Source organism: Prinia subflava, chromosome 1 (genome assembly GCF_021018805.1).
Source record: "Prinia subflava isolate CZ2003 ecotype Zambia chromosome 1, Cam_Psub_1.2, whole genome shotgun sequence".
NCBI lineage: Eukaryota > Metazoa > Chordata > Aves > Passeriformes > Cisticolidae > Prinia > Prinia subflava.
Window position 1 is genome coordinate 88,831,983 of NC_086247.1, and position 13,665 is coordinate 88,845,647.

At 40.9% G+C, this 13,665-nt stretch overlaps 1 protein-coding gene across 4 annotated transcripts in view; it reads left to right on the plus strand.

Moving 5' to 3' along the window:
• Window positions 1-13,665, plus strand: part of HIVEP1 (HIVEP zinc finger 1) — a 121,594-nt gene that overhangs the window by 86,967 nt on the left and 20,962 nt on the right. For all 4 annotated transcript variants that reach the window (XM_063402581.1, XM_063402571.1, XM_063402589.1 and 1 more), the window contains one exon: window positions 2,946-8,887. In XM_063402581.1, coding sequence (XP_063258651.1) covers window positions 2,946-8,887 — 5,942 coding nt within the window. The remainder of the gene's footprint in view (window positions 1-2,945; window positions 8,888-13,665) is intronic.

Below are 13,665 nucleotides of genomic sequence, written 5' to 3' on the forward strand. Positions count from 1 at the left end.
ATTTTTAAAAGTAAAGTAGTGAAGAGATGATGGAAAATTCTGATCTTGTTATTCAAAGTTAATTAATCTTTTTAATTGCTTGATTGATAGATTAGAGATACATTTTTACTTCCTTTAAGGCTTTTGTTAGCCACATTATATCTTTCAGCTGTGTTGGTTTCCAGTTCACTGGTACACTGTGCGGGTCGAGTGTCCTTGTTCTTTGGCACCGTATGGTGGAAACCCAGAAACAGTAGCTTTGAATATTCTGATATGTCAGGAAGCACCACATCATTTGGTTGCTCAATTGCTGCAGTATGAAACATCTAGGTCTTCTTTGTGTACATTTGCTTGGATGTTTGCAATTAAGGGCACTCTTACTTTCCTAGCCGTGTAATCTGCCCAGCTCTTCCCTTAGTGCTCCAGTACAAACATCGGCAGTATGATCAGTGTGGAGGCGTGATTGTGACAGCACAAAAGCTACAGTGTGTGCATGAAAGGAACCAAATCACTTATGCGCAATTAACGTGGCCTGTTTCAGAGAGATCACCAAACCATGGCTAAAAGCACGCTTTTATATAATTATCTTGTTATTTTCTCTTTGATTTGTGTAATATTGGCTTTCCTTGTTATTGAAGAAAAAACAGTTGCAGTAGACTATGAATTGTAAAGAGTTTACCCTTAATAATATGAGTAACTTATTAGTGCAAGCCAATATTAAATTGGGAAGCAATGGAAAGTACAAAACATTGTGATGGAAGACTGCTTGGCTTTGGATATGTTAAATCCAGGCTAATAGGAATAGGTTTTGATGATACAGCAATAAATCCAAAGTTCGTTTAGAGGTTAAATGAACAATTACTGCAGAAATTTCTCTCTGGGTGCCCAAGAGGGGCACAAAGTTACCAGAATTAGGGTATGGAGCCAGTAGTCCTGGCAAAGGTTTCAAGCATCTCTTTCATGGGACTGGTGAATGTGGCAAAACATACTCTTATTCTTCACAGGTAAGCCCTCTCTTGTAGGGCTGGGAGAGAAATGGGTCAGGTTCTGCAGAGCTTCCCCATTTGCAATGAATTATGTATGCTCTGCTTTTACCCCAGCCAGCAGCCAAGACTCCATAATTCCCATTCTAGCCAGTGTAAAGAAGGTAAATTTTACCCTGGCCAAAACCAGCACATTGTGTGATATGTAGTCTTTAATCTTTGATTTTGCAGGGTAATCTGAATATCCATTCACCCTAACTGAATATATGTGTATAATTAAGTTGGCAGTGAGGCAGAAATTAGGTTTTGAAATCCCAAGTTTCTGGCATTACCACACATCCCTGTTGGATTGTGCTCTGGCATGGAGAAAACATAATATCTTTGCTTTTTTTCCCCTACTGGTCATTTTGCATTCTCTTCTGCTAGACAAGCTTTAGGCATTGCCTGGATTTCCTCTACACAGAGCAGGAATTTCACTTGGGATTCGTCAGCTACACTAGCTCTTGTCAGATGCCTACAATGCATTGGCTTTCCTCCCACCACAGTGTGGAATCCAGCTGGTGTTTCTGCAAGAAGACAGTCCTTGTGCAGGTCCAAGGGGCCGTAGGGTTGATGGGTGCTAGGAAGTCTCAGATTCCTTCACTTGCCTCCTTGTGAAGTTGACTGTGAGAATTTCATCCCTTTGTACATTGTCATAAGGCTGTTCTTTACCTAGAAGTGCACATAAACCTCTGTTCCTGACTTACTCATACAAGAAAAACTGCATGGGGTTACTTGGTGCTGTTTCCCAAAATGTGTGTGTCTGAACCTCCCCAGAGCCATCAGCCCTCCAGTCATGTCGGATTCCTCCTTTGCTTTTAATATTGGCAGTCAGACGAGTAGGGGTTTTGCTAACAGCATGATGAAGGAGTTGTTAAAGCCTAAAAAAATTAATTTGCATCCATTTAATATTTAGCTTCCTCTGTCCTACAAGTGATGCTAGTGGAGGCAGTAGCTGTGACTGTGTCTATGTTAGGATTGAAGTAAAAAAAAATTAGCTGATAGATTATCATACATTTGAGGTAGACAAGGATGTGTAACTTGGGTATTCACTTTAAAAAAGGCTTCTGTGTATCAACACTGAAATTCAGTCTATTTGTTATTTTTGTTGTAGAGAGAATCGGACTGTCTACAAATACAAGTGCTTCCTACAAAATTATTCTGCTGAATAACGCTCCAATTCATTTGCTATTCTAGGGAATACCTAGAAACTCTGAACCCCCTGAAACTCTGCATGGATATCTCTGTAAAATCAGCAACAAGTGTAGCTAGTAATGAAATAATTCAAATTTAGTTTATTTTGTTTCATGATGCACAAATAGAAAGTCATTCAAGTGTGACCGATTTTATTCATCCACAGTAGTTGCTCATCTGACTGCTATTGAAATTCAGTAATTGGAGCTTTGAAATACAGTATTTGACAGATGGTGTGGGTGGTTGTGCCATTTCCATGATAAATCTACTTACAAATGTAACCGTGAGGAAGTTGTGTTCATTCCTTGACTATGGGAACATATAGATGGAAAAAGTGACAAACATGACATATGTGTCTTGGTTCTTCATTTTCCTCCTATAATGATTTGAAGTCTTAAACTAGTGCTAGAGAGAGGCTTCTTTTACTTGTCTGAAAAGGAGTTGCTAAAATATTCCTTCAGTAGCCTTCCTTTTCTTATATTTCCTTTGAAGCTTTTCCTATAGTGAATTACTTTTGTAATATCTTTGAGCATCAGTTAGAAAGCCTTGCTTATTTTAGATGAAAATAAAGTAGATCTTCTCTAAAATACATTTACTGTTTACTGGAAGTATTTGGAGGCTGGAGAGACAGACAGTCCTGTTGCCCCAGGGCTTACTATTGAAGCTTAGAAAGGTAAAATGGTATAAATAAAAACTATACTGCATTATCCAGTTTGAATATTCTTTTTTATTCTCTTTGTGTTTCAACAGAAATCACCGATGCTGGTACTAGAGGAACCCAAGATACAATTAAGGGTGTGAAAAGAAAAAAGATTGTGTCCGAAAACCATCTTAAAAAAATACCAAAATCGCCTTTGAGAAGCCCTGCTGAAGCCAAGATTAAGCAAAATGTAGACCCTTCACCGCTAAAAGCTCTTCCGGATGCCTCCGAACATGCCACGGCACAGGATCACCTGCCCATGCAAAATGGAAATCAGTGCACCAAACAAAATGGGGGAGCACTTAGTGGTGAGATAAGTCTTGAAACAACCAAATCTGAGACATCAATGCAGACAAAGCTTTCACTGACACATCGGTCCTTAGATTTGTGTAAACAGGTAGCGGAGGATACTGATGCAAACCAACTGAACTCAGCAGAGAGGAAGCCTCCCTCAAACTCCTCATCAAGTAATACAAAGACTGACAGTAATGAATGTATTAATTTTGTTGATTGCAGTACGTCGTCCCCATGTACGCGTACTGCATTCGATGTCTTACTTAAAGCTATGGAGCCTGAACTGAACACCTTAGCACAAGAGTGCCCCCCTTATGGGATGCAGATAGAGAAACTGAGACCAAATAAAACTATAAGCACCTCTTCTAGTCTCACATCCAATACTATAAGTGTCCAAAATCAATCTGCTTTGTCACAGCAGGAGTTTGCAGCTGGACCTCCCTACTATCCGTGTACGTTGAACAATGTGCATGTAGCAACAACAGCCAAGACTGGACAAGCACAAGGCCAATCAGTTTCTCATTCACAAGACCTTATTACTAAAACCAGTCAGCAAAATCACCAGGTTGTTATGTGTCCAAGTTTAACTAGATCGCTGGTGCAACAGCAGAGTCAAGAAAACCCCAAGCTCCAGCAGATCTACAACGTAGCAGTAACTTCGTCTGTTGTTCACACCTCATCTTCCACTGTAACTCAGGTTTTTTCTCAAAACCCACTAGTAGCTAGTTCGTCTTCACCATTGTCAATTAACACATCAAGTTCAACACACTTGTCTATAGGTCCCGTGTATAATTCAGCCCAGATAGCATCAGTTGTAAACCATGGTGTAGAACAAATATGTAACCTCTTGAAAGACCAGAAGCCTAAAAAGCTAGGGAAATACGTCTGTGAGTATTGCAATCGGGCCTGTGCCAAGCCCAGTGTTCTCCAAAAGCACATCCGATCCCATACTGGAGAGCGACCATATCCTTGTGTGACGTGTGGGTTTTCATTTAAAACCAAAAGCAATCTCTACAAGCACAAAAAATCTCATGCACATGCTATCAAACTTGGACTTGTCCTACAACCAGATTCAGGTGGCCTCTTCTTATCTCATGACTCAGACAAAGCACTTAGCATTCATTCAGATGTGGAAGAAAGCGGTGAGAGTGAAGATGAAGGCACTGCAGATGAAAGACAAGATGATCAAGAACTGGAACCTGCACAATTAGTGAAAGTCATTTCGAGTGCAGAAACACTGCAGAAAGGAAGCCCTATTCCATTAAGCAACCCAGACTGTATACCAGGTGACTCTTCATTACATGATGCAGAACCTCAAGTAAGGGCAGCTTTACCAAAAGTAGTAGTTCATCCTGTAAATGTTTCTCCATTGAGGGCTGATAGTCCAAAAGTGACAGAGCCAGCACCTGAGCTTGCTGCAGCACAGAGAAAAGGAGATTCTAAAGTCACAACTCTTCAATTAAATTTAACACATACAGCCTCATTCAAGGAGAATGACATAAAGCAGCATCAGAAAGCAGAAGCAGGCCTGTTAGAGGAGCAGCCGGGATCTACAGGAGGACCGGTGCATGCTCAACTCCAGAGGCAACAGGCAACTGATGGTTCCCAAGATCAGCAAGGAAAATGTCTTTTGAGCCCTAGAAGTTTAGGTAGTACTGATTCTGGTTATTTCTCTCGTTCCGAAAGTGCCGATCAAACAATGAGCCCTCCAGCTCCTTTTGTAAGGGGATTGTTGACCTCTGAGAAAGATCCAAATAAAAATCTGCCGTGTGTGCCACGAGCAAGTGGTGTGGTAGCATCAGTGGTACAAACTGTTTGTGCTGAAAAAAGTCTGATTCTCTCTGGCCAAATGAGACCTCCTTTGGCAACAAAAACTCTTGAGGAGCGTATCTCAAAGTTAATTTCCGATAATGAAGCTGTTGTGGATGACAAACAGTTAGATAGTGTGAAACCAAGAAGAACATCTCTTTCGAGAAGAGGAAGCATAGATTCACCAAAATCCTACATATTTAAGGATTCTTTCCAGTTTGATTTAAAGCCCATGGGAAGAAGAACTAGCTCAAGCTCTGATATACCAAAGTCTCCTTTCACACCCACTGAGAAATCCAAGCAAGTTTTTCTTCTTTCTGTACCATCCCTTGACTGCTTACCTATAACACGAAGTAATTCCATGCCTACCACCAGTTACTCAGCAGTACCTCCTAATGTTATACCTCCCTCTCACCCTCTTCGAGGAAGCCAGTCATTTGATGATAAAATTGGCTCTTTATACGATGACGTTTTTGTGTCGGGACCTGCTACTCCACTGAACCAAGGTGGACATCCTCGGACCCTAGTTAGACAGGCAGCAATAGAAGATTCTTCTACTGGTGAAAACCAAGGTCTCGGACCAGTGCGATCTGTAGAAGAAAATTACCTGGGGTGTAATTTATCAAATGAGCCCTTATTGCAAAGGAGCAAATCCCTGGCACAGGGATCAAATTTAGAAAAAACAAAGAAGTCTCCTCAGGTGCGAGGAACAATGTTTGAATGTGAAACCTGTAGGAACAGATATAGAAAACTGGAAAATTTTGAAAACCACAAGAAATTTTTTTGTTCAGAGTTGCATGGACCTAAAACTAAAGCAGCAGTCCGAGAGCCTGAGCATAAAACTGCTCCAAACAGTACACAGCCTCAAATTCTACACTACAGAGTAACAACTTCAACTGGTGTCTGGGAGCAGACACCTCAGATAAGGAAAAGAAGGAAAATGAAAAGTGTTGGTGATGATGACGACCCACAGCAAAATGATACAAGCGTACCATCAAAGAACACAGAAGGCCAAAGCAAGCCAGCAAATTCTTCCACTCTGTCAAAACACAGCGCCACAACTGTGGTAGGACCACAACAACCAAACAAACTTCTGCTTCAGAATTCCCAAATTCAGCTTGTGGCTCGCGGTGCAGATCAGACTAATGAGTCAAAGATGGCTTCACTCATTGAAAAGCAGGCAAGTTCAACTGTACAAGAAAAGGTGGAGTTGAAGAGACAAGGGACTGGCATTTCAGTAATACAGCACACAAATTCACTGAGCAGAAATAGCTCATTTGAGAAATCAGAGTCATTTGAAAGAGTATCACCAGTTTCTTCTCAGGAGCCCAACAAGGCTGGAAAGCATCGCTCTTTGAATACAGTTGTGATCCAAGAGGACAGACACTCTCATCTGAGCACTTCCCAGCGTCACCAACCCTTGTCGTCAGAACCACCTAGAGGGGAAGTTCAGGGAAGCCAGTTAGTTTCTAATGAGAGAAGCGCGGCACTTCAGCCATCAAGACTCGTTCGCCAGCATAACATCCAGGTTCCTGAAATACTGGTCACAGAAGAACCAGACAGAGAGCAAGAAAACCAATGCAGTGACCCAGAAAAGACAGAAAGGTTTAACTGGCCACAACGCAGTGAAACGCTGTCAAAATTGCCAACAGAAAAGCTTCCACCGAAGAAGAAGAGAATTCGGTTGGCTGAAATAGAACATTCATCTGCTGAATCAAGCGTTGACTCCACACTTTCCAGAAGCCTAAGTCGGGAAAGTAGCTTGTCTCATGCCTCCAGTTTCTCAACTTCACTTGATAAAGATGAAACTTTAAAGGCTGAGAACCCTTCCAAGGCAGAGCCTGTTAGTAAGTCGTCAGAATTCCTGATGATTCCTGCTGGCTCACACGCACTGGCAGTGCCTGGACCTCATTACCGGGAAATGAGACGTGCTGCCTCAGAGCAAATCAGCTGCACACAGCCCTCGATGGAGGTCGTGGACTACAGGAGTAAGTCTTTTGACTGCGGAAGCATGTCTCCATCAAAACCTGTCCCACTTGTAGAGGTAGCCACTCCAAAAGTATCATCTGCAAATGGAGCTGCTGGACACGTGCCTCTGCTAGAAAGGAGGAGGGGGCCATTTGTAAGACAAATATCTTTAAATATTGCTCCAGAAAATCAACAGCCTCAAGTGAAATCTACTTCTTCATTGCAGTCAGCTCACGCCACAGATGTGCCCACAGTGCCATTGCACAGGGTACAGACCTCTGGCAAATCCTCAGTTGAGTTTCCCTCAAATACTCAGCATTCGCAGACTAACTCCAGGCCTCATTCAGCGCTTCAAAATTGTAATCCTGTTAGCCTGTCTTCGGCTCAGCAGCCTGTAGATCACATGTTGAATAATCAAGGCCAGCCATCCTTGACTCATCAGCCTTCCCAGACATCAGCTAAAACATCAGCCCAAGGGGAGCAAGCAAGCACAAACTCACTTTCTTGTCATCCTGATGAAAAAAAGGACTGTTTTGCTCCAAAGTATCAACTTCCTGTTAAAACCTTACATATGGGTCAGCCATACTCTTCTAAATTGCTAAAAAATACTTTATCAACTCAGACTGGTCTGGGTCAAGTTGGGGTGGACCAGAATGCATCTTCCTTTGAAGTGCAGACAAAACTCTCTGACATGTCTAATCCATACTCTGTGCCTCCTCTAAAGCAAATGGTTCCTAATAACTGCAGCAGTCATGTGCATCAGATTCCTCCTTTTGTGGTTCCCGTCCGTATTCAGAGCAGTATGCCATCCTATGGCTTTGCAACTGTTACACCCCTGCCTCACATTTTAGTGACGCAGGATCAGGGAAATCAGTCTGTCTGCAAAACAAATGTTGTGACAGTGCCAACGCTTGAAGGCAAAACTCAGCTGCCAAAATCTCACAAAGATCATCAGAGGACTTTGCCAAATTCATTTGAATTTGAAAATTCACCACCAGAAAGTGGAACCAGAAATTCACCTTTGTCAAGCTCTTCGAATATCATTCAGAAAGTGCCAGTTAGCGGACTCTTCCCTCAACCAGAAGTTACAGCTTCAAGTAAACGAATGCTTTCCCCAGCAAACAGTTTAGATATTGCCATGGAAAAACACCAAAAACGTGTTAAAGATGAGAGTGGAGCTGCTTGTATGACAGATGCTAGGCCATTGCATTCAGTGAACATTAGATCTAATGATCCTACCAGTAAGCAAAAGAAACCAGTTTTGGTAAGACAGGTTTGTACCACAGAGCCTCTTGAAAATCACCTCTTGGATACTGATGTTGTTACACAGCATGAAAAAGGCAGCAAGGCCAGTACTTCAGACCTGCCTGAATCATCTGAGACTGGGGTTTCAGAAACCGTAAAGAAGTCACCAGAATCCGAAGACCTTAAGTCTTTCACATCACTGGTGTTTGTAGTTAGGAAACCTTCTGAACTGTCTCCAGTGAACAGCCAGAGTTCTCTTCTCAAGGCTGTAAGTAGCAGCCAAGAAAGAAGGTCCCCGAATAACACTGATGAGAGCACCCAAATCAGCAGCCCGGGCCAAGCAAAGCCTGTAGTGACACTGGCTGTGATGAATGCAGGAGAAATGCAGAGGTTGTCATTTCCAAGCCTCAAGACCACAACGAATTTTACCTGGTGTTACCTCATGAAGAGAAAACCATTGCATCTGCTGCAAAATGATCAAAAAATCTCCGCCTATTCTACATGGACCATTAGTCCCAACAACCCCAATCCGCTCGGTTTGTCGACAAAGGTAGCCCTCTCCCTCCTCAATTCCAAACAAAAAGTTGAAAAACCACTGTACACTCTAGCAAGAACTACGCACCCCAGATCTGATGTACTGGTCTATTCAAGCAAATGGAAGAACAGCTTGACCAAGGTACATAAGTAATGTTTGATGTATACTGATTATTTACAGAGGATTTGCTTTGGAAATTGTGCTTCTTCATATTTTAGAGAACGTAATATGCCTGATGCATATCATATATGTGCTTATTTATTCTAATTATGTTGGACCAAACTCCTAGAAATATCTTAAGTAATTCAATTGAGAAACCTGTTCATAAGGATTTATCATTTTTTAATGGGTATTAGTTCCTCGGTTTAAATCTGTGTATTGAGTGTTTATTGTGGCAGGAATGCTTTTGGCTATTTTTTATCATGCAAAGGGTAGAACAAAATAAGTCTGATACAATTATTATTTTAAACACTTCTAACTTCAGTTAATTTAGGATCATAATTGCATATTTTGCCTTAAAAGCTTAGGAAATAACAATAAAGGTATTTTCTTCTTCAGAAGAGTGCTCAGCTTGAACAGGTGTCCATGGATACACCATGAAAATAGTTTTCACCATCACTGACCATCTTAATTGTGAGAAGAACAGTATACCATTTCCCTTTCTCCCACCTAGATTAATCAGTGGTGTGAAATAATTACAAAAATAGCAAGGTTTAAACAAAATTGCCACTGCCCTAAAACCACTGATATCATCTTGGACTGATATGATTTCAAAGATAACATTAAATCTTGTGCTGAGGAATGTAATCCAGGCAAAGGTTGTGACCCACATAAAAAACCACATCATTCCAGAGTCCAAAGTGGCAAAGTAAAATAATCTCTTGTTATTTTCTTAGCTGTTTTGGGGCTGCACAGATGTGGTCAAGATTTTACTTGCTGGACGGTTTTGTTATGGACAGGACCAAAGCTGTTTGGCTCAGACTGGATTTGGTGTTCCTTAGTGACTGAACCACCACTGTGCATGGGTGAAGGTGGCTCTCAGCCCTGCAGTGTGGCAGCAGGTGTCTGTGTCTCTGTAATGGACCCAGTAGCAGATTGTATTGTCCCTTCTACTGAAGTTGTGAAGCTCTCTGAAGGGTGCAGCACAGTTTCGTGCTTGTCCTTGCTCTGCGCTGCATACGCCGTGCCTTTGGTGTCAAACACATTGGAGCTGGCAAAAACAGGACATCAATGAAGCCACAGACCTTCCTCTCTCCATGATCCTTCAGGGCATGGGAATGGTTTGGCAAGGGGGTAGAAGTGGCTGTAACTTGTCCTACTGCCATCAGCAAAACGTGGCAGACATTGGGACTCAGAGCTCATAGGCCAGCAGTCACTGTAGAGGAGACATTCCACAGCCTTGAGAACAGACACCTATTTGTGTGGGTGTTGAGGTACAGAAATTGCTGCTGTCAGAGGTCACCCTGGATTGTTTCTGTGTCTGCTAAGTGTTTTGCTAAGATACAACATTGTCAGTGGAGAGAAAAGCAACAGGAAGAAAAGCTGTGTGATAGGAAGAAGTAGTTTCAGAATTATAGAGTGGGTTGTGAAGATATGCTGAAACCTTTAAGGCCAAAAGGGCAGTGGAGTTAAACCTGGTCCTCCTGAAATCAGTGGGAGACTCGGTAACATTTATATTGTAGTTCAAAACTTTATCGATATCTTTCCTGCATTAGATGCATACAGGCTGCTGGTTTCGTTTGAGTGCTGTAGTTGAATTGAAATGTTGGTTCCATGTTAGTGTTCTGTCTTGGTTTAAACTCCTACTACCTTTTTTTTTCAGTCTGCTTCCTCATACATGTCATGGGATGTTGCACTTTAATAGTGCTAAATTTTTTTTAAAAAAGGAAACAAATGTTGAGCTTTTTTCATGTTATGTAGTTGAGCGAGTCTTTCTAAGGCAAGTCTCACATCCTTGTGTCATTGAGTCATGTTTGTTTAATTTTTGAGGAACAATCTATCACAGAAGAAATTCTGTGATAGCAAAGCAATTGTATGCCTCTTGAAAAACAGATTTTCTGTATAAACAAATTCTGTTTAGAATACAAATAATGGATAATAATGTTTTGAAAAAATATTTTGACAGCACCGTTTTAAAACACTCCAAGAGTGCTTAAATGCTGTAATAGGCAGCTGTCAGGTACATTTACAGTGCTTCTGCCACAAAAGAAACTCAGTTACTAATCTTTTTACAGTCTTTCTTGCTGACATTTTGAATGAAGCACATGAGCATGATGGAAATGAAGAGTTTTTAAGCTCTCCTTGGGCTGATTTACCAACTTTGCTCAGAGCCATTACTAAGGAAAAAAGTGCAGCAAATAGCATCAATTAAAGTTTAATTGGCACCTCAGATTGTATGAGCAAGGTCTACCATGGCAGAAGTTAAAAATTTCAAAGACCTGATAGGTTTTTTTTATCTAATACTTGTAGAGTTTGTCTACTTTCCCTTCTGATGATTTAAGGCAACAGGTTTTCAGCTGTTTTCCAGAATGCTGCTGCTGCTATGACAATATACCTCTGTGTTACCAGTCTCCAGTTAGACCTGGAATGGAATAGCTGATGCCAACTGGGGAACTTCAGAAACAGAAGCCGTGTTTAAAAAAAGCAAAAACTGGAATTCCTGAGCTCAGGTCCAGTAATTCTAGTAGGGGTTTTTTTTGTTGGAGTCTGAGGATGGAAAACATTGGAGATCAGTTTGGAAATTAATATTCCATTAAAAAAAACAAACAAACACACAAAAACAAAAAACCCAGCACAAACAAAGCCAACAAAGAAAATGGCAAGTAATTCTAAAAAAAAAAAAGTGGTTGATTTCCTGCTTAGAAGCTTTGCAGGGTTCTGAGTTCCTTGGGGAACCATGGTTTGGATTGCAGGTGTTCGGGGTTGTGTTTGCTCAAGTGGTTTGCACTTTTTAACCCTGATCTGACAGAGAGCTTTAGGTACTACCACAATCCACAATTTACAAATAATAAAAATGCAGTACTGTTATGTGTCACCTCCTCTCTCACAGCCATAGCCCTTTCCAGACTCATTTGGCATATTCTGCTCATGGGTCTGTAACTGCTGATTTTCTCACCGAGCTAAAGCAACTTGCTGGACTGTTCTGGGTTTGTCCCCAGAACTAAACCATGTTTACAGACACCTCGTGCTGCTGCATAACCGCTACTAATCACTGCCACAGAGGAAGGCAGTTCTTTCAACAATAGATACCATGGGAAAGGAAGATACACGTGAACAAAATGCAAACAAAAAGGAACTCTGGGACTTTGTTTGCTCTTCACAATTCACTGCTCAGAGGCAATAGGTGAAGTTGCCACATTCCAGTGATTCAGAAAACAAACCACAAAATGTTATTGTGAAAGAAGCTCCTGGAATGAGTGCAGCACACTAAAATGTAACAGGAGGTTTCACCTGCATGGAAAAAGCTTATTTTATCTCCCTCCTCATTTTATTGTTCCATTTATTACTACTTTTCACCAGTTTTCCTCACTTGAATTCACTGGTGTTAAATCAGGAGTTCTTTCTCAAGCCTCACATTGATCTTGGCTCTTCTCGCTAAACTGAATCAGTAGTGTGTGCAGTATTCCAGGATGATGACTTTTGATCAAGGATAGGCTGAAGAATGGAAAGTTTCTCCTAACTGTGGAAAGCTTTCCTTTCCTGGATGATATGCCACAACAGTCCAGCTCACCACTGGAAAGTAGTTAAACACAGAAGATTTTTATGTGTAAACTAGTAAAAGTTTAAAGATATTTAAAAAAATTTTCCCCAAGTGGCTATATGCCAGTGGGAAAAATGTTTAATGAATATTCTAATCTGAAATTTATAACTTTGATGATTCAGGCTGCGGGCATGTTTTTTTTCCAAAGGATGTTGTAAAGTACCACGAGTATCTGTTGAACTCTGGTCTCTAGGCAGCCCTAAGACCAATTTTATTTTCAGTTTTGTGCCAGTAATTGAGGACAGTGGAGTTAAATGAGTAAAGTAGAAATGAATCATGGTCCTTGTCTCTATTGGAGTAGAGAGACAAGTTTCTCTGTTAGAAACAGAAGGCAGAAGTAATCATAGAGAGGAATATTTTACAGCACTGCTGTTTTTCTGCCCTTTCCACCAGTTCATGTTGGGGTTGGGGGGATGTCAAGTGAGGTACATTAAATGATTTCCACACAAGAAACCTGTGCTCCTTAGAGACTGGTTGCTTTTTAAAATGTACAGAGAGCCCAAGTCATTTTCATCATCAATTTGAAATTTTTCAGAAAAAGCTAAACAGACTGCTTTTTTCATTGTCAGTGAGCATTTCCGTAGATTTCTGTGACAGAAACTGAATGTTAGACAGAAACTGAATGTTTCTGTTACTCTGGTACCAGTATTTTGCATGTCCAAGACACTGAAACAATTTCCTAAAGTAGCAAATAACCAGGAAACTAAAGTACAGCAGGGGAAGTAAATAATTTTAACACATAAGTTGGGCTGTCTTATATCTGTACATAGACACATGTTTAAAAAAAACCAATGGGTAGTGGGAGCATCAGAGGTATTTGGTTTCATGCTAGTTTTTGCATTCTGAGTGCTTTTGTGAATATACAACTTATTGCAACAGTTTCATCATACTTTGGATAACTAAGACTTCTGTAATCTTTCTTTTTCCTTTGTCTTTTCACTACTTACAATTAAGTCTGGAAGAAAATAATTGGTATATGGTATTGAGAGATCAGGCACTTAAAGACTGCATTATTTCAGCTGCTGGGAATATTTATGTGGTTGGTTTATTGTGTGTATTCTGTATTTTCCACAGCTCTCTTCCTGTTAAGCTACAAATGTCACCTTCCTACTCTTTGTTTGCAGTGGAAAAAAAAGCACTTCATGTGCCAGGTGGTGTA